This window comes from Pyxicephalus adspersus, chromosome 8, assembly GCF_032062135.1.
Source record: "Pyxicephalus adspersus chromosome 8, UCB_Pads_2.0, whole genome shotgun sequence".
Taxonomy (NCBI): domain Eukaryota; kingdom Metazoa; phylum Chordata; class Amphibia; order Anura; family Pyxicephalidae; genus Pyxicephalus; species Pyxicephalus adspersus.
In genome coordinates this window covers 63,232,944-63,254,506 of record NC_092865.1, presented here as the reverse complement: position 1 = coordinate 63,254,506, position 21,563 = coordinate 63,232,944, and the positions used below count along the sequence as shown (strand labels likewise).

Here is a 21,563-nt window from a genome sequence, read left to right as displayed (position 1 = left end):
TTACGCTGGGCTGACTTACTGCTGAAGTGTGAATTCATACAATATACTGCTGACCTTCTCTGTTTCTAACCCTGTGAGTTTATGCTGCCTGGACTAACCCTTTGCCTGTGACCCTGACTTTGCTTTTGTCTTTCCTTGTATACATTGTCTGATGGACAGATTACCTGTTAATGACCTGGTTTTGTTTTCTGGTCTGGTCTGTTTTGTTTTTTGTTTTCACTTAGTCCTCTGTCAGTCCTTTGCCAGACACCATCCCTTGTGTACTAAGTCTTGGGGGGGCAACCGTGTGCTGGCACGGCGCAACTACCCTCCTGAGGCTGAGTGGGAGCTTGCTATAGGCAAGGAGTGCGGTGTTAGGTTGGGGGACTGGCTGGACCAGGGCCTTACAATGCATTTATTGGTTCACTTTTAAAGGTCATCAGGCTTGTACAGTAACATGTAAAGACTTAATTCTGATTCTAATGGCCCCAATAGATCCTTTAAAATATCCTTTATATTCTAAAAGTCATATATATGCCCTGGACTGAAGCTCAAATTAAAGGCACTGCCAATCCCCCCCCTCTTTCCCAGTCACCAGCCAAAAAACCAGTGAACCATCTATTGTGGGCCATTGATTTTTATGACACTTAGCTGTGTGCCAATGCTTCAAAACAAAATGAAAGTGTAAACTAAAATGAATTAAAACTAATACAAACTCAATGATCCTGTTTTATTAAAGCTTTCCAAGGCTAAAGATGATATATCATTGAAGCTGGGTCATCCAGCAAACCTGGAATGGATTTCTTCAAAGTAATTTGCTATTTGTCAGCAAATGTTTTCAATCCTGGACCTGATCCCTTCCAGGTTTGCTGGATCACCCAGCTTCACTGATGAAAGTGTAACCTCTCCAGCCTTGGAGAGTTTTATTAAATCTGGCCCAAAGGGTAAATGTACTGTTGTAGAGGAAAGGGGCACCTAAGGCATCTTAACCTCCCTGGCGGTAATCTCGAGTGTGGCTCGGGGTTAATTTTCAGTTCCCTGGCGATGCCCTCCTGGCATCTGTGTGGCCTAGCGATGTAGATGCTGGGGAGGCATGGGACGTGTAAGCGTGCGGCTAGGGGGCGGGAGCGTGTGGCTGGGGTGCGGGACCAGGCGGGAAATTTAAAATAGTAAGTATTTTTAAATGTGAATTGTACTGCTTTGACATTTAAAAATACTTATATACTCAGACCGCCTTGGAGGTTAAAGTGAAATTTATTTAGATTAAACTGAGGAAAGGAGCTAAGCAACTATTATGCACAAATATTTTGGTCCATATACTCACTACAGAATATAATTCATAACATACATTTATTAAATCAGACATGCAGTTATGGTATGCCACATCAATATTTCATAACATATATTTTAATTATTTGACTAATTACAGGATGCAATACATTTTAATTTGTTTTTTCCTTACTATTAAACTAATGACAAGAGAAACCGGCAGGGGAGGTAATCAAAACTGATCAGACGTTAAGGTCGAAATACAGACACATTGTTGAGCTTGTAGGATTGTGAATACTCAACTAGTTTCCTGTGGACCTGGAGAACCCCTGGGCTCATGTAATACATTGAACCTTAACATTCACCTAAAGCAAAATCCTTTCCTGCAATTCAACAACCCATTTCCTGTGGCTTTGCTAATTCTAGTCCATACCTGCATCAATTAATAATGGGGAATTTAGTAGGTGTTTAACAAAGATTTATACAACATTCACCTAATATTCCCACATATTTATATACAATAAGAAAACTGGAATTGAAGCCCTGTACAGATCAGATAAATGATATTTCCTGATTGTTTCCAGTAACAACTTTTGAGCTCTGTACACACAGCTGTTCTGTTCTATAGAGAGGGGAATGAGGACCAGCGAGCGGCACCCCATTGTGCTTTCCTTCATAAAAATGCACAGTGGTCCTTCCTGATCCTTCCTTATCAATTTGCCAAGGTGAATTGATGAACAAAAACAGGGGACCAATGTACACATGTTAAATTTTCCCAGTCGGCAATCATTTTTCATGTGTAAGAAGCTTTAAGAGAAACTGTAATAAATAGACTGCAATTCTAAATTTCTAACACTGATCATTTAAACAATTTTCAGATTTAAAATATTGTATTCTTTGTATTATCTGCAGTTGTATTAGGGTGCGTTTACTAAGGAAACATTCGCTGTTCATGTAACAAATAAAAATAAGGACATTTTTAATTAGCCTTATAAATGAGGTGACCTGCAATCATCAAAACATGCACAGACTAAAATCATGTTTTTTCTTTTTTTTATATATATATATTTTTTTTTTCTTTGCACATAATTGTTATTTACTTGCAAATCGAATTTTCATTATATTTTTTAATATTATTATAATATATTATAATATAGTATTATTGTAAGGTTAATAGCACACTGTGAACAGCTTAAACACCTTTAGTAAATTTGCCCCATTGCCTTCTGTAGAGGATATAAAGCAAGCCACAAGTAGATCTAAAACCTGACCTAAATTGATTTTACTAATTTCAATATTCTTAGAATTCCAGCAATATAAAAAAAGATCAGTGATGATTCCTGTAAATGTTTTCTTCTTTTTAAGATCCTGAAATTGTGAATGGAATATACTGGTCGGAATCATTAAACAAAGTGTTTGTTGACAACTTTGACCGGGATCCCTCCCTCATTTGGCAATATTTTGGAAGTGCGAAAGGTTTTTTTCGGCAGTATCCAGGTAAGGAATCTAGTAAAAGGATGTCAATACTTTGTATGACATTATTGATTATAACAACTCTCTAAAGAAAACATTCTGGTTGCACTGATAAACTCTATTGTACAATAATAAAAAATGCCATGCTTCATCGCAGTGACAGCTCCAGTGTTTGCACTGTATCATCATTGTCCATACTTTGTTATCTTTCTTACACCATATGATTTTGTAAATGTGCCATGTGGTCCGAGGCATGTCAGTAACATCCTTAGTGTATAGATTACAGTACAAACTGCACTTTTCACATTGGAAAGAGAAGGAAGCAGAATAACCTCTGCCAGGCTTTATTTGATGCCCGGCATTTGTTACTGCCAGCAAGACATAATAATATTTACTGTGTGTTAACTAAGACAGGAAGCCAAGTAATTCTATCTAACAGAGCGGCAGAGCAAAAAGAATTAGCATTTTGTTAGGTCTTTGTTGTTATTATTAGGTCTTTGTTGTTGTTATTATAATTTCAATTGTTTTATTCCATTAGAGACTTTTTTTTTGTAATTACTGAAAAATGTGAGAAAACTCTAGGGATACTCCAGGGCGACAATAAAAACAATACACAACTATAAAGTTTAAAGAACAGGTTTGAATCCCATAAAGCAAAACCATAAGGGGTTTGATTCAATTATAGTTTGCTTTTTAGTCATATATGTTTTGGTATTATTTATGTTTAATATATAAAAATGAATTCACAAAGCACTTTAAATTACCCAAAAACAGTGTAGCAGATACCGCTTGCCTTGCGTCCCCCTTTGCCTGATAAAACCATCCTATTGAGCCTTCTGATTTGGTGACACTGCTGGATTCCTCTGTTCTTTCACCTAAAAAACAATCATACTAATGATGAGGAATACATATTATTCAGCAGAGTCATTCTGTTTTTGTAAACAGCGAGAAGTGTACCCTGTTTGTTGAACCTGATCAAGGTTCAATAATTAGGCCCTCCAAAGCTCTCCAAAGCTGGAGAAGGTACACTTTTATCAGTGAAGCTGGGTGATCCAGCAAACCTGGAATGGATCTGGGCCAAGATTGAAAACATTTGCTAACAAATAGCAAATGAAAATCTATTCCAGGTTGCTGGATCACCCAGCTTCACTGATGGAAAGCGTACCTTCTCCAGCCTTGGAGAGCTTTAATAAATCAGGCCAATTATACCTTGAGAATACCTTAAGAATACCCTATTTTTGTTCAACCTTTACTAGTGCATTGCCAACGTTACTTCTTTTCTGACACTAAACATTTTTAGTCTGATGGGCATCATCAACCCTCTGCCTTCTGACAGAGACTGCAAAAAAGCTGATTAGTGATTAAATATGTAATAGTATTAAATGTTTAAATTAAAATACAGAGCTGCATTAATCCTGTTTTTTTAATAACTGCTTAGAGTTCACATTTAATCAATACTTAAAGGATACTTAAAGAAATAGAGACACTAGCTGAACACTCACAATGCTAGTTGCCTGGCTGACTTGCTGACTCAGTTGTCTTCATTATTTTAGGATGCAGAAAAAGTATAACATAAGAGCTTTCCATGACTTTCTGACCTGATTTCCTACTTGATGCAGATCAGAGACTCAAAGTATAGAGCACATTATGTCGATATATTAGCCAGGGTAGAACAATTTATTATTAATAATATTATTATTATTAATAATAACATTCACTATTTGTACAGTGCCAACATGGCTGGGAAATATTGTATCTGTCATTAACAGGTATATTATGGCTGACAGCAGCCAGACTGGCTGAGCCATGCTATACCCATTACACACACACAGTATTTATATAGCGCCAACATATTACTTGGCGCTTTAGGTCCATAGTCATGTCACTAGCTGTCCCTCAGAGATCACAATCCAATGTCCCTACTATAGTCATATGTCATTAACACAATCTTTAGTCAATTTTGGGGACAAGTAATTACACCTAATGACATGTTTTTGGAAGTAATATATTTACAAAAGCAGGTTGGCAATTACAGCCTTCTTTATTTCTCAAGTTTTATAGTGTATGTAAAAACACAACAAGCAAACACCCAAAACTTGCAGACAAGTGTAGACTGACCAGGATTAAGGCACGTTTATCTTAGGTATATACATTTCTTCTGGTGACAATAACTGAGACTAATAGTATAGATGCATCCAAAACACAGACTTGTCACCAGAGCAGGAATATGAATGCAAATCTTTCAAACAGGACACAATTCTGTTGATTTCTGCTTTTCCTGCTGCTGTAATGGCCAGTATGGTTAATCTAGCTTTGCTTGTAGTTCTCCACCAGTGAAAAGCCTGACATACAATAAATCATGCACTTTCTTTTCTGAAATGTAATTATTCTCAAGACTACAATATTATTCTTTGATTTATTGTTATTTATTGATTGTAAGCTCTTTGGGGCAGGGTCCTTTCCTCCTGTGTCACTGTCTGTATTCATCTATAATTTGCAACCCCTATCTAATGTACAGCTCTGCGTAAAATATGTTGGCGCTATATAAATCCTGTTTAATAATAATAATAATAATAATAATAAAATTTGAATAGGTAATAATAGACTTTTCTATTATGGTTTTAAATTGTCTTCTTTTTTTATCAGGTATTAAATGGGAGCCAGATGAAAATGGCGTTATCGCATTTGACTGCCGAAACCGAAAATGGTAGGTCACCTATTGTACGGTAGCTGTATTTACCTCCTCTGCGGGAAAATAATCTAAAAATGTTTTTTCTTAATACAGGTATATTCAAGCAGCTACCTCTCCGAAAGACGTGGTGATTTTAGTTGATGTCAGTGGGAGCATGAAAGGTCTTCGTTTAACAATTGCAAAGCAGACTGTATCCTCGATACTGGACACCCTTGGAGATGATGACTTCTTCAACATAATTGCTGTACGTTGGCTTTGTTTCTTTGTAGTCTTCTTTTAACATCCCTCTCCTGTGCAACCTTTTAACTGGATGCGTGTGGACACCTGCAGGACGCCATTGAGCGATGTCAGCACTTCAGATGCTCTTGTTTCTGCATTCAGTCAATATTAATTTAAGTGATAAGTTCAACTCTTGTACTTCTTTCAAAGGTCCCATTGACAAGCGCCTCAGTAAGCATCACAAAGAACAATACTCCTAGCTGTTTCAGGCCAGTAATTATTACTCTCTGAGTATTATTTAGAAAAAGGTGCAAAACCGCAGTTAAAGCTAAGAAACACAAACTGAAGTTAAGACAAGATTAGTATTTTTGTATCTTAAAGATGTTTCCAGGTTTTATATAATTGAGATGTATTTATGTTAGGGTTAAGCATCACAAACAGGACACATCAAAGAATCAGAACGCTCAATAAGGGGCTTTTTTAGGTCTTTTTGACTACTTTGTGTCAAAATGTTGTCATGGCATAGAACAGGGGTGTCAAACTCAAATACACAGAGGGCTGAAATTAAAAACTCAGACCAAGTCGTGGGCCAAACTTGAAATTTATTTAAAAAATAGGAAGTAATTCCTTTGCGTTAAATATAAAACATTTTTATATGGAAACAAAGAGGTAACATGCAATCTGGAACAAGCACAGTGGCTCAGAGGTTAGCACTCCGGCCTTTGCAGCGCTAGGTCTCAGGTTTGATTCCCAGTCAGTACAATATCATAGAGTTTGCAGGTTCTCCCCGTGTCTGCGTGGGTTTCCTCCTACATCCCAAAAACATGCAGTGAGGTTAATTGGCTTCTCCCTAAAAAAATGACCTTGGACTACATTAATGACATATGTCTATGGTAGGGACATTAGATTGTGAGCTCCTTTGAGGGACAGTTAGTGACACAACTATGGACATTGTACAGTGCTATGTAATATGATGGTGCTATATAAATACTGTGTAATAATAAAAGAAAATACTTGGCAATGCAATGTAAGCACTAATTGGCCTCTAGCTAAAGTTCTTGAATAGATTTGAATAAAGATGGCATGAATGTTAATAATCAATTGACATTGAAATGAATGTTACACATGTATAAATTATGTGTTCATATCTGATATCCTCAAAACTCCTGTTAGAAAAGAAAAAGAAAGTTATTTTCAAAAGAGACAGAAAAGAGTGACATCTCTTTTTGATGGTTTCACACATTTCACACAGATGATTACCTTTTACTTTATTTTTTGTTTCCTACAGATCTGAGTAATTTTATTTCTCCTGCTGTGAGCTAGGAATAGCGACCGGTCTCAGAAGAGAAACAAAAGACAAGTGATGCTGGCACTTCAATTCCCAGCATTACTTGCGTCTCTGGAACAGCCCAATGTGGAGCCGCATAAGCAGACAGCTGTTTCATAGATGCAAGACGCGAGTGATGCCAGGACTGCAGTTCCTGGCATTACTTGCGTCTATAGAACTATGTGGACACGAGTGATGCCGTGAGTTGTGATAGCGGCATAACTCGCTGTAGAAGGCATTGGTGGGCAGGCGGGCCAGATGCCATTCATTTTCCCAAATCTTCGGGGCCAGACAACATGACCTTGCGGGCCAGAGTTTGACACCCCTGGCATAGAAGTTTCTAACACAAGGATATATTGGCCCTTCTTTTTCCTGACATCTGTTCACTAACAGCTCAACCAGAGCATCTTTCCGCCTAGCTTTCTTAGCCCTGCAAAGATTGAGTCACATTACCAGTTTTATTCACAATCACTCCTGATATTCTTTTACGCTCCTTTCAGACTTTCAGCAGCCCCTCTTCAACAGCAATGCTTTCAACCGCAAAGTACGACAATCACATGTTGAGTGAAGCTGAGGTGCGGTTCTTCCTCCAGGGAAGAAAAAGCAACCACACGTCCAGAAGTGGAACCATGCCACAATCCACCACATTCTCGTGCAAATGCATGCACAAAATGGTTCCCAACCTTTCCCATTAAGTTGAATGGGACCTGTTGGGTGGGTGATTGATAGTGATTGAACTCAACCACAGTCAACCACAACCCTGAAATAGCTCTGTAGTTTTTATGAAACATAAAGCACTGGAAGCATCTTTCCAGTGGTGAAACTCAACAAATGGCCCTTAGATAGATAGACATCTTCAGAGTAGACTTTTGCACCCTTAACTCTCTCCTGGTCCAACATACAAATGGGATCACACAGTGAACATTACCAAGATCCCAGGACCAGCCTAGTTTACATATAATATATTTGCCCCTACTGGGCCATTTTACAGTCTACACAAATGGTATGTACACCCTGGCTTTTTCAATTACCTGCTGAATTGGTCTACTTGCTTCAAACGGTCAAGAAACCTTTACTTGGCAAAAAAAAACATCTACCAGATCTACACTGCTGATTCCAGTCCGTTGCTTGAGCGATATATGTATAAATCTATGTTTAGATAATTGTTTCAACCCTGCATTTAGCAGTTTGTCCGGAATACATTTAAAGTGCATATGAACCCAAGAAGAAATAGATGCAGCTTTCCAGTCTTTAGAAATGCTGGTTGTATTAGTTTCCTATTAATGGTTCTTAATGGTCACTTGGTGATACTGCTAATAACACATTTCCTGTTCCTGGTTGACAGCATTTACTCTTCATATAGAACATCTCCATAAAATAGATGATAGAGGTTCTTAGCGAACAGCGTACAATAATAACAATTAGTAGAAACAAAGAGCTCAAGATGTTATCGACTCACAACATTTCCGACAGTCAACAAGTATATTATTTTTTGCACTTATTGAACAGATATACCCAAAATGCTTTGATTGTATAGTTACCAGACCAAAGGGAAGCAAATAGGGGAAGTGTATTGTTCAGATTTACATACTCTTTAAGCTATAGGTATGTTTTTGAAGTCTAGGAGAAAACTCGCGTGTGTACACTCAAATAGACCGTGTTTCATGCAGATAGTACATTTAGGCACTTGACCTATAATTACAATACAGAATCCTGTACCTCAGATAACTCAGCATGTGTTACCAATTATGATACATGTTATCATTTTTTACTATTATCATAGCACAAGCAATTTTCTAAACTAAGCTAAAATATTGGCTCTGGAGATATTTAAAGTGTCTCATTAGGTCAAATATCTCTCTTATTAATCTTTAATTACATTAATAATGTGAAACTTAATTACAATGAAAATTCCATATCTTTTTATTGTTTTTATTCTTCTCTAACACAGCCAATAATCAGAATTTACATGAGATGTGTTATTTAGTTTATAGAAATTAGTTATCTGGGTAATTAGGTTAACATCACAGGTTTACTAAATATGAATCACAAGGTAAACATACTAAAAAAAAACAAAAGAAAATATATAAGATATATCTATTTATAGAAATATGTATGTTAGAAAAGGAATTTGTTTCTCTTGTAGTCAATAACAAGTAAAAAGGATATTTTTTTTTATTTTGGCATTCAAGTCATTCAATTTGTTTTATTCAAGCATAAACCAATACTAGGTAAATAAAGTCATAGTAAAGTTGTAGTTCTTTATTAGCAAAAATTTTCTATTTAAACTTCTATTTCCACTGGTAAATAAATAGATTGGAGATTGTTTAGAGGCTGAATATGATCTGTGTGTTTAGACTCATGGTCTGACGCGTTTCGCCTTTATTTGTCTGCTTCAGAGGAAGTTGTCTGAGGCATTAAGTTCAGGACTTTATATTAAACACATAATACAGCAAACAAGGATATATCAATGAACAAAGTATCTATCTATCTATCTATCTATCTATCTATCTATCTATCTATCTATCTATCTACCTATCTTTCTATATGTACAGCCACAACATCTAAGGACTGTTAGTCAGCCTTATATTACATTATATTACATCACATAACACTGTTCAGCCACTTACTACATATATTTAAAAGGGCCATATGATCCAACCCAGAAAGTTGTAAGATTTGTATGTCTGCCCTCACCTACATAGAAGCCCTGGTAACAGTATCTCTCTCTATATTTTCCCAACAGTATAATGAAGAAATTCAATATGTAGAACCTTGCCTGAATGGAACTTTAGTGCAAGCTGACAGAAACAACAAAGAGGTAAGACTAATTGGGTATGAAAATTGAAAATATAATAATTTCTAAGAAAAAACAAAAACAATATTACCAAAATTACCGCTAATAATGTAAAATGCAGCTGAGTGCAAGGAATATTTGCAGCATAAATGATTTAATTTAAAGTGTTTTCATTTAGTATATGTGGAACAATTTGATTGTGTTATTTTCCTGAACTAATCAAACATATTTAATGGGGTTTTAGTGGGATAGGATTAGCTTATTTTGTATTACATTGTTATTGAAAGGGTTTTGGTAATAGATGTGTGGATGTCTGTTGGATATAAATGGTAACAATGATAACTAATGGAAGACAACATTTAAGGCAGAGAGGGAAATAGGTAATAAGGAATATAAAAAAATGTGTGGCTTAAAGAAAATAAAGACCTGACCATCACACGTATATGATCTTGTTAAACATCCAATTTCCAAAAACATGGGTATAATTTGGAGTTTCCCTCTTTATTACTATTGGTCCCCTCTCCTTTGACATAGCTCCAGGAAATGCTGGAGTAGAAATTTGTACCTGTCCAATAAAAGCATACATTTTGAGGTCAAAAATTGATATTGGCTGTGAAGGCATTCAGCATTTAGGTAAATTTCAAAGGTTTTTATTAGAAGCTTACAGTGTCTCTTCTGCCTAAAGTTCTTTCGATTGTTGGCAGATAATTTACCAAAAAGTAAAATCTTTTTATGAGTATTTCATGTATTATAAGGATGGTATTCACCTAAAAAATGCATTTTGAAACATCCAAAGGATGTGATATCAGCACCCCCAGCAAACTCAAATCTGTCAACCAAGGAAAATTCTATTCCAAAGTTTATCAATTTTTTACCCTTATAATATAATAAATATATTATATTATATACAGGTAGTCTCCGGGGTTACATATGAAATAGGAACTGTAGGTTTGTTCTTAAGTTGAATTTGTATGTAAGTCGGAACAGGTACATTATTTCAATAAATGCAATTAGGACAGATGTTTGTCTCAACATATTATTAAGTTTATCACAAACAAAGCAAAAAAAAACTTTATAGAGCCTAGTCATTAAGAGCTTGCAGAGCAGCAAAAGACTTCTTCTGCAAGTCATGCAAACACCCCCCCATCAAGCCTCTGTTCTGCACACGAGCAGCAGGGAAGCCTTGTTCGTATCTAGGAGTCTCTTGTATGTCGGATGTCCTTAGCTCAGGGACTACCTGTATATAATACAGGATTAGGCAGGTGGTTATTGCAGAAAAAGTACAGGCAAGGTGCCTTCTGTAGTAATTTATTGAACGCGCCTGATTATACTGGAAAAATGTCAAAAAATATGACTGTTCACAGCTCAATGGTAGTTGGTAAGGAAACTCAGCAATCCTGGCTTCCCTTGGGTTTCCCGGGGATAGATGAACTTCCACTCACCTGCACAGGAGTTACATCATCCTTGCATGGCCAATCATGATGGTCAAAGATCATCTCTGGTGGGGAAGAAGAAAAGGAAGATTCAATGGAACACATATAGGTAAAGTTTAGTTCTGCTTTAAGGAACTCTAGAAATGATTTACAGGGCTAAAGGAACCCTTGCTAAAAAAAACTTTTTGAAGGATTAAGGTAATATACTTCCCTCATTGTGGGAGTCAGACATCTAAATAAATTGCTTTATTATTCTGGCCAAATAGTGTTGGGACTGGAACTTTCCAGGTATCTTAAGATGGTAGGTCAATCAGCAATGGCTCAAGACATCCCCTAAATCCTCTTTGCACCTGCTCTATATTCCCCATTGTTTATCCCTTGGCACCCACATGAAATATTTTGGACGCAAAGGATGGGTGGACAAACTGGGCCAGCACAGAAAGGAATTACAGTCTCCCAGAATAGGAGAGAAATTTTACAAACAAGGATAGATGGGGTTAAGATTAAGGGAATGACATTTTTCTAAAAAGTTCCAAGAAACTAAAAACTGATTAATGGAAAGGAAAAACGCGTATGTTTTTGTAAATATGTGATTTTCCTGACCTTTTATCTGCAATTTTATAAATTAGTGACAGGTGGTTAAGAAGTGTATCTCATATGGGACCATCATGTACCAAAATTTGAATCCTTAATTTTATTCTAATATTCAGTTAACTGTTTGAGAAGCATAACATATTCTTTACCTAAGGACCCCGTAGGAAGAGACTGTGGAGCCAACATGACACAGTGTGGATGTGCGAATGGATGTGTGAAAGAGTGATATCTACCTCAAGAAGCTGTAAAAGGTAGAGGGTCTCCGTAATGAAACACAAATCCCCCTTTTTATTTATTTATTTTGACCAATTCATTCTTTGGTTAAAAAGCATCACACAACACTTTGCATCAAGATAATAACTTTTCTGCCACATTGCTCCTCAAGAAAAACCCATTTGAATTGTTTTCGGCTCATTGTGTTTCCTAAGCGAAACATAGACCTTATTTGTTGGTGAATTTATGATTACTTTTTATGCTTACATTTTATATTTCAAATAAAGAAAAGGTGGGAATAGAACCTAAATCTGAAATTAATGGATATATGAGTCTACTGGTACAAATAGAGTTAGCTTATGAACATTCATATAACATATTGGCTGTATTTTGTGGATTTTGGAGACAAATGGAAGTCATCTCTTTTTTTGCTGGATCTCCCTCCCTGTAGTAGAACATTTTTCATATTTAAATCTCCATAGGAAAGACTGCTTGTGATTAGGGATGAGGGATACATATTTAATTTTAATTTTTACTTTGTGGCGAATTGGGCCTTTCTTGCTTACAGAACATGTAAGCGAGAACGGCCTTGAGATTAACCATGAGGTGGTGTTCTCTCACTCCATCGAGAGTTCATCTGAAGTTTGCCTGCAGTCACAGATGATTGGAAGCACCCGCGTGCCTCCAATCAGCTGTGACCGCAGGTTCCCACGGTCACTGGGCTTTACTTATCAGTGATAAGTACAGCCCAGTGACCGTGGAAACTGAACTCAGATGAACTCTCAATAGAGAAACTCTATTGAAAGTTCATCTGGAGTTTGCCTGCAGTCCCAGCTGATTGGAGCCACTTGCGTGCCTCCAATCAGCTGTGACCGCAGGTTGCAATGCTCCCTGGGCTGTAGTTTCAATTATAAGTACAGTCCAGGGAGCGTGGGAACCTGCATTTCAATGGAATTCGCGAAATCGGTTCGCCGAAATTTCGCGGACCCATCGGAAGTTCGGGGGAATTGTTGCCAGAATGTCAGAGGCATTCCCGCTCATGATCCCATTTCAAGAAAATCTAGGATGAGTGTGACTGTCCCAAAAGGTTGTTTAAAGATTTGTCATGCTGGGTCACTACACAATTGATTGCGGTAACAAGGACAAGGACTCTTCCTGTTCATCCCTCCATGTTTCCTTCTCATACTTACTTCTATATAGGACTGAACAATCTGCTCGGTTGTAGTTTTTTGTAGTAGACATTTTTTTAATGTAAATTTTTATTGTCATATTTGTTCATACTGTTTGATGGACTTTTGTCTATGATAATACAATTATAAACCAAACTACATAAGTGCGACTTTTAAGGCAGTTCACATACAATGTAGGTAAATTTTGTAAACAGCAGTTTTTATTGTAATACCAAATATAAAACAGATATTTTAATCATCATATAAAAAAAGGTCTGATTTCACACCACCTAAGACAATATGGTAGGTGTGTTTCATAGACCCTAAATTAAAACGTTTTCAACAAAACAAAGGTTCAGACTTATTGTGATATTATTACAGTTTTTTTGACAATCTGATGCTTTTCGCAGAGAAACTCCGCTTCATCAGGGATTTTTTATGTACAGATCATCAATAGCTTGCGTGCACTAGAGGTACAATACAAATAAGCATGCAACGCGTGGGATTGTCAAAAGAAATGTAATAATATCGCAATAACTCTGAAACTTTGTTTTGTTGAAAAAGTTTTAACTTGGGGTCTATGAAACAGACCTACCATATTGTCTTAGGTGGTGATATTTTAGACCTTTTTATATATGATGATTAAGATATCTGTTTCATATTTGGTAGTACAATAAAAATTGTTGTTTACAAAATTTACCATTGTGTGTGAACTGCCTTGAAAGTCCCACTTATGTAGTTTAGTTTATATGTCTTCATCCCACTGGAATGTTGGCAATATTAATTATTATTTGAGATCCGACTATCAAGTTTCTCCAATGATAATACAATTACTAAACACAGAAAAACACTGACATGTTTATTCTGCAGTACTAGAATCACCAGCAGGTACATTGAATCTGTGTGAGATGACACCTCTGTTTCCTCACCTTGAAGCTCGTTGTGATAATGGCTTTTTTGGTCAGAAAAATCCCTTAGGAGTAGGCAAAAGGTGCAAAGTTCTTATTATGGAGATTTGGTGCATATAAAGCTGATGATATATAGAGAATTAACTCTGGTTCTGAAAATGAGGTTTCATTTATCTTTGTTAAAAAAAAATAAAAAAACAAAAAAGATCAAATTGTTTGCCAAAAACATTAAAATCTTGTTTGAACTCAAACTCTTTTTTATTGTGACCCAAAAAGCACCATTGTGGGCCTATTTAAAGCTGTCTTGCCAGGGATATTGTACTTCATTTAAAGTATTTCCTTCACCAAAGAGATACCTATTACAGTTTTTAGAATCAGTTTTTTTCCATCTAAAAGTTCACAAAGGATTATGTGGGTGTCTATGTCCCCAAAATGGATATTGATTATTGATTCTCACGTCCGATGAGTGAGGGGAAAGCTTCTTTTCCTGGACACATGATATTAGGGATCACATTTGTAAAACAATGGTGATCTCCATGGATCCTTATAAAGTGGTGATGTGTTCTCTCTTTAAAAAATGGAGGTATAATAGTGGTGATCTCCATAGTACTTAGTGGAGAGTGGTGGCACTACGTTTGCCATGATTTGCAAGAAAAGTTATTTTTAAACTTAAAAAGTTTAAATCTGCCAGATTTAAAAATAAAAAGTTATTTTTAGGTAAAAGTTATAAATTCTCTCTTTAAAAAATGGAGGTATATTAGTGGTGATCTCCATAGTACTTAGTGGAGAGTGGTGGCACTACGTTTGCCATGATTTGCAAGGAAAGTTAATGGGCCATGTATGTGCTTTCAAAAATGTCAATCATTTACTTCATTCAGTTGAATAAAGTTTATGATCACCACATTAGAGAAATTATAATACTTCTACTCTCCTTGGATGATGCCAGATCACCAGGGAAAAAAATTTCATTTTCTCTTAACATTTTCTCCACTTTTTTAAAATAAGCCTCCTAAAATCAGCTGGAGGTTTAAAGCCATCCCCACTCAGACAAAAACTTAAAAAAAGTCGGAGTGTTTCAGAACCCTTTCAGACAGAACATTCCTAAAGTGCCTGTAACCAGAGTGTTGAGTTCTCCTGTAACAGAGAGCATTGTAAAGTTGCATGATATTTGCAGAAATACCTCAGCACCTTTCATCGTGCTTTAATACATTTCATTATTCTGTGCTTTTGATATATCTCCGAATACCATTCAGAATCACAGCTGTGAAAGTATTTCCAAATGTAGCCAAATTGTCCATCGTTTTCTTCGTCACAACCAGTTACCTACAGCGTTCTCCTGAGCTCGGGAACATTACACAGAGCCCTTGTTTATGTTAGATGTACACGAATGGAAACCAAAAAGTGCAACTGATCTCTACTTTAGCGGAACATCCATTTCAAAGAACAACGGAAAATCAGGAGTAAAATTGATGGGAAAGATCTCTTTGTAAGACTAGTAGTGGAAAAAGAAAAACATGTCATTAAGTCACCATTTCTTCAGTGTCGCCTACCAGCATCTGCTTGCCAGCAAGTTGGGGGAAAAACGTAAAAGCATCTTCATTAAAATTCATAGTCCGTGAAAAGCCATTTTGGATACAATTCTGTACACAAAACAAATTTAAGCGTTTTATTAGATATATTCCTACAGTACGCTGAGCATTTCAATACATTTATTCCTGCGAGATGTAATGAAGAGGGACATTATGTTGCAAAGCTGTCGGTTACCCTTCAACAGAAAAGGGAATTGGATTCTAGCAGATAATACTGTCCTCATGGTATATGCCCGGAAGCCACACTGTACAAAATGGTAATCCTTTAGTGAAACAACAGTAATCATGTTTTTCGCTATGTCTCATACATGATTCTGCTTTGATGCTGACCTTTTTAATCAGCGTTAACATTGACACCTACATGGGAAACATGTTCTCTTTTATTTCAGCAAATTGTACACCAACTTGGGTTTATGACCTGCTCTTTTACGTAGAGTGTCAGCATTTGGGTTAGGATTTTTACACACAAGGGCTTCTGGCAAAATGTTACCAGGGTTAGAAAAAAAGGAAGGCTTCAGTTCAATAATGTTTTTTGTTCAGATGTTTATTTATGCATTGTGTAAAACAAGCCTAGCTCCTTAATAATCAAAGGAGGGTTGTATTTTGGGGTTTAAAGGGGGCTCCTTCATCAGCACATCTTTGTATAGAGATAAGGTAAATTGTTTCAGAGTGCCAGAGTATAAAAGGACTTATATCCTGTTATGTTCTCCCTATCGCTTCTCTTTTTTCTGTAACATTTCCTTTTCTCTCCACTAGTTCCTTGATTATTCTCCCTTATGTAACAAAACCATTTGTCTTTCTGCTGTTTGACATTAAAGGTCAATGCATACTAACATTGAGCTGCAGACTCCATGATCCCAACCTCCCCCATTCAAGTAATAGGTAACAATGGGGAACCATTTTTTTTTTGCAGTCACTTTCAGTCTTTTGGTTGCTTTTGAAAGAGCTGCACAGTGGCATTAGCGGTAGCCAAATTCAAATGTGTTTACCTGCAGCCCGGTTTTCGGAAGGAAAGCAGTTTGCCAGGCATCTCAGAGTAGCCAACCACCGCAGGTGTAAAAGGTGTCAGGTTGAAGGCTCTGGTGTTCTTTTTACCCAATACTGGAACAATACGTATACACTTCTATGTGTGCTGCACCCAATTAATCTTCTGTTTACCCCCATCCCTAAACACAAGGTACTAGAAGTAGAAGTGGAATCAGGTGCCAGGGTATAGCAGTGTGGGAGTATAATAGCCTTTGGCTACTGGTAAACTGGGACCATGCACAGGCATTTTAAAAAATAACCCCATCCATTATACAGCTGGTCAATTAAAAAAAATACATTCGCCTAACCCTGAGCTAAACTGCACAAAACCTACCACCCTAGCTGCCTAATATTCAAAAAGGAGTTGTTTCGCCTTTCTGTTGTGTTCTGCTTACCTTCTTCAGTAGCACAAGCCACAACTGATTTTTTATCCTCTCCAGCCAAATTTCTGCACATTGCCGTACACCTCATGCCCCAACCCCCCATGGCACCATTCGATTTTTGGGACAAACGTGGGGCTAAAGAGATTAGCCCTGTAAAACTGATTCAGTGCCTTATTGGCACTCAGCACTAATAGCAACTTAACACACTTGCTGCTCTCCTAATAGAATAACATAAGATCAAGGGTTGGCATCTTGGTAGTGCTTGGAAGTGGGGGATGTAGTACCACGTTTTTTTTTTAAATACATAAGCAGTATTTATATTTTTTAAATTGAGCAATGTAACAATCTGGAGGTAGTAATATTTTATAAAGGGTTTTTATATTTACAAACTTCTACTTTACCTTATGTTATATGAACACACAGCACTATGATTAATTAAAAATACAAAAGTAATTATAACCCTACTGTCTATAACCAGGCTCTCCTTATGGTGATATACAAAGCAAAGCAACAGGTTTTCTTTAATGCTCCATTTGTTAGTAGCTCATAGAAACGTCTTTACTCTCGACTTTCCACTTCTGTTCAGCTGCCAGAAAGGAATACAAATCCTCAGATATAGAAGATCAGACATCTTTACCTGTTTAAAACTTTTGATAGACTAAATAAACTTAGATAAACTAAGAACTTACTTAGGACACCTTCTTCCCTTTCTGGAGAATAGAAGAAAGGTGAATAAGTGCAGCAAGGAGAATTCATGTAAGCCTGGTGCCGTCTAGGTGTATCACACAGGTAGCACAGGTTCAATGACTATCAGTTCCCACTTTCGCAAAGCCTCATAAATACAACTGGCTCATTGCTACTTGTGAAGGGTTAGCAGACCTTTAGAACCACTGTCACACTTTGTAGTCATTTTCTGAATACATACAAAAATGTTCTACAATCCTTGATAAATGACAATTTAACTTTTCACTGACTTCTTTCATTTGCTGTTAATCACTGCGCTGCAGTCTAAGTCCTTGCCATAAGTGCCCTACTTAATTATACGTTTGTTGTTTTGAATTTGGTTTAGTGAAATACTATTTGCTTAAAGAGCTTAACGCTTTTTATGACTTCAGTTCTTCTGTAGATAAGCTAAGCCTTTGCTTGCCTTGTGGCTATGGGAGTATTTTGCTGTGCGAGCCATGTTTAGTAGGTCAGCAAGAACATTAAACTGTTCCATTTGCTGCTGGATTGGAATCAACCATTGCACATAAAAGGAACTATAACTTTCTAAAGCTGATATTTAGGCAAGCAGTAAAATACAGTTGTAATTCTTATATACAGATCGTTATACCTGTGAAAGGGTTTGTAATTCTGTTATGGACAACTTGTGATCCGCATTTTGAACCATATTTCTGATCTCTGAGCTGACTCAGAAAAACAATTAAATAAAATAATACCCATGAAAGTGGTTAAATATCAATGTGACTTGGCAAAATCCAGGCAGTTTTCACTCATCAAGAAGACTCAGTAGTAAACCAAATGTATTTTATTCTTCTAATAGAGGGCATTGTTCTATGTATTTTTTACAGGTCAAAAGAAATTCCAATCAATAAACCTTATCTCAACTAAGGCAAACTTGGCAATGTCTAATTAGTGCAAAACCAACTAACACACAAACAAGACAAGAACATGCTAGAATATACCTAAACCCACCACAACAACCAAGATCTGCTAACCAATTCCTTTATTAAAATTTTAATTCAAGAAATAGTTTAAAATATAAAAAAGGCTGTCAGACTGAAAATGCAGACAGGATTTTTCAGAGTTGAATTTTTGACAGATTCGTTCATCTCTACTTATGCTTTATTAATTGTCATTCATGATTTGTCAATCATCAGACATCGTTTTGCCTGCCTAAACAGGTATATATTTATTAGAAACTATCCAGGAATGCAATTGGCCTTAAAAAAAAGATTTTTGCTTACCTGTGATTTGGTTGATGGAATTGTGTGTGACGTAGCCCTATTTATAAAGTAGAACATATATTTTTCTAAGGGACCCGTATGATGCCTTGACATTTAATGATATTTCTGATTTGCTCAGAAGTTTATGCTGAGTAATTAGTATGAGATATTTGTGATAAAAGCAATTCACATACATTTTAAATGTACATAGTGTTCTTACCATGCTCTTTTACATGTAATACTATTGCTGTTTGTTTTGCTACCCTTTTTTAGACTGATTTGTAAAAAAAAAGAGATTTACCTTTATTATAAAATACAAAGGATATCATGAGAAAAGCATGTTTGTATGAATCCCTTCAGAAGCAGAAAAGCCTTAGATGTTATCAAAACTAAAACTCCTAAAGCTACGTACACACTTCCAATTATTATCGTTGGAAAACGAACGACGAACGATCCTGCACGATATATACGAACGATCGTATAGCACCGATCCTGCACATATAGATAACGACACGATCGTTCGTAGATATTGTACACACAATAGATACGATCGTTTAAGCGATAGAGAAACTATGTGCACGACAGGAAAGTGAACGAACGTTCGTTCATTACGCATGCTCAGATCATGGACGATCAACGAACGACCGTACACACGAACGATGTTCAACGATCGTCGTCCAATCCGATCCGCCGGTCCGGTCGTTCGTTTCCAACGAGTTTCCTCGTTCGTCGGCGTCGTTGGTTACTTTTTTACGAACGATTTTTTGCCCAATCGATCGTTCGTCGTTCGATTGGAACGATAAAAATTGGAAGTGTGTACGCACCTTAATTCTACACTCCTAATAAAACCCCCTGTTCTTGTGATCCTTTCAAAATGATATAATAATGCTTCATTTATGCAGATTCACCCACATACAAAGTTTGCTGGTTTTAGGGTGAAATCAAGCAAAAGCTGCTTTGGTTTTGGGTAGAGGTTAGAACAGTCATTTTTGGCCTTTTTAACTCTAACTTTGAAATATCCTTTCAGGCCTTCAGGGAACCCCTACTATATTTACTATATCCACAGCTCACGGTATATTAGTGTGATTGTCAGTGAAAAGAAGGCCTCTTACATTGCCACCCAGTAGGCAGAATTTCACTCTTACAGATAGCCAAAATGATCATTGGTGTCACTTAAACTGAACTAAGACTGGGTACACACGTGCAATATTTGTCGTTGGAAATGATCTTTCACGATCCTTTCCAAGAAGAAACAACTGCACGATGCATGAACGTGCGATGTACATACAGCACCATTCTTCTCTATGAAGAGGGGAGGGGGAGACCAAGCAAATGGCACCCCACTGCGCTCTCTCCCCTTCCCTTGAATTACGATCGTTCCTCGTACATCGTCCATGGATCCACCAGGACGGTCATTCGGACGATGAACGTTGAGCACTCTACACACAAAGATTCTCATCTAATATCAGCCCTAAGGCGATTATAGGAGGAGAACCATTGCACATGTGTAAGTAGCCTAAGAGGCTCAGATTGCTCATTGCTCAGGGAAAGGGATAAACACAGAAAGACAGGCCTGGAATGTAGCAAGGAAAGGAGCGTAGGGGGAAGGCCTGCAAGATTGGGTGCAGACAGGAAAGGGATAATAGGTATTATTTTGGGGTGAGAAAGATTGATTAGTAGGCAGAGGTTAGAGTGGGGTTAAGGTTACATAAAAAGCAGGAAGGTATGGGGGTGGTCACTTGAGTTGAGCTGTGTAGAGTTTGAGGTCCTCGACAATAGTCCAATTTTGGTGCTGTAATTGGTGGGGTCAGGAGATCCATTTTCGGCATGGAGTCTCCAGTTTGGTGTGAAGAGGAGTTGAGGTTGGGGTTGGGCTGATGGGGACATCATTCCTGAGCTGGGCATTAAGACAGCTGGGAGCAATTATATCCATTTTGGTGCAGGTCCCAGGTGGTAGTATACTTGTAGTTTGGGCCTTCGAGGAACCAGAAATGGGTTTATGGCAGTGTTTTGGGTCCTAGAAAAGAGATTGTTAATCTGTTATTATTGTCGTTGTTGTTTTTAATGGTTAACTTATGATATGATTTGGTTGTTATTTATGCTATTTATGTTGCTAAATGTTAATGTTTGATAACATTTTGTTATTAAAAGGCCTACGGGCCATTTAAGCATGATGTTGTGTTATGCTATTTTGGTGGGTTTTACGGGTTGAATGTGGAAGTCTGCGGGTCTCTGGGGTCCTGCAGTAAAGGCCTTGGAGAGCCATTATCAGTGAGGTCTGTGTCTAGCGAGTTTTGTTTGCTTTAGGCAGGATTCTATTACATGTCTATAGAATTGCAAAACATCATTAAAGCAGGTCAAATGCAGGTCAGATGAATGCCAACTGTAAATGGGCTTGCCAATGAATTGTGAATGATCTCAGAAACATCTCAAACTGATGCTGTCAACACAAGTCTGTTCTCACTCTATCCAAACCTGAAAACAGGCTGGTGTTACACTGTAAATGTTTTTGGAAATTGGCCAATAGATATGACTAGTCTGATACC

The 21,563-nt window shown here is 37.1% G+C and overlaps 1 protein-coding gene across 3 annotated transcripts in view; it reads left to right on the top strand.

Annotated features, from left to right (window-relative positions):
* Positions 1 to 21,563, top strand: part of CACNA2D3 (calcium voltage-gated channel auxiliary subunit alpha2delta 3) — a 547,059-nt gene that overhangs the window by 238,062 nt on the left and 287,434 nt on the right. For all 3 annotated transcript variants that reach the window (XM_072420933.1, XM_072420932.1, XM_072420934.1), the window contains 4 exons: positions 2,614 to 2,745; positions 5,368 to 5,428; positions 5,507 to 5,657; positions 9,706 to 9,780. In XM_072420933.1, the coding sequence (XP_072277034.1) occupies positions 2,614 to 2,745; positions 5,368 to 5,428; positions 5,507 to 5,657; positions 9,706 to 9,780 (419 nt within the window). The remainder of the gene's footprint in view (positions 1 to 2,613; positions 2,746 to 5,367; positions 5,429 to 5,506; positions 5,658 to 9,705; positions 9,781 to 21,563) is intronic.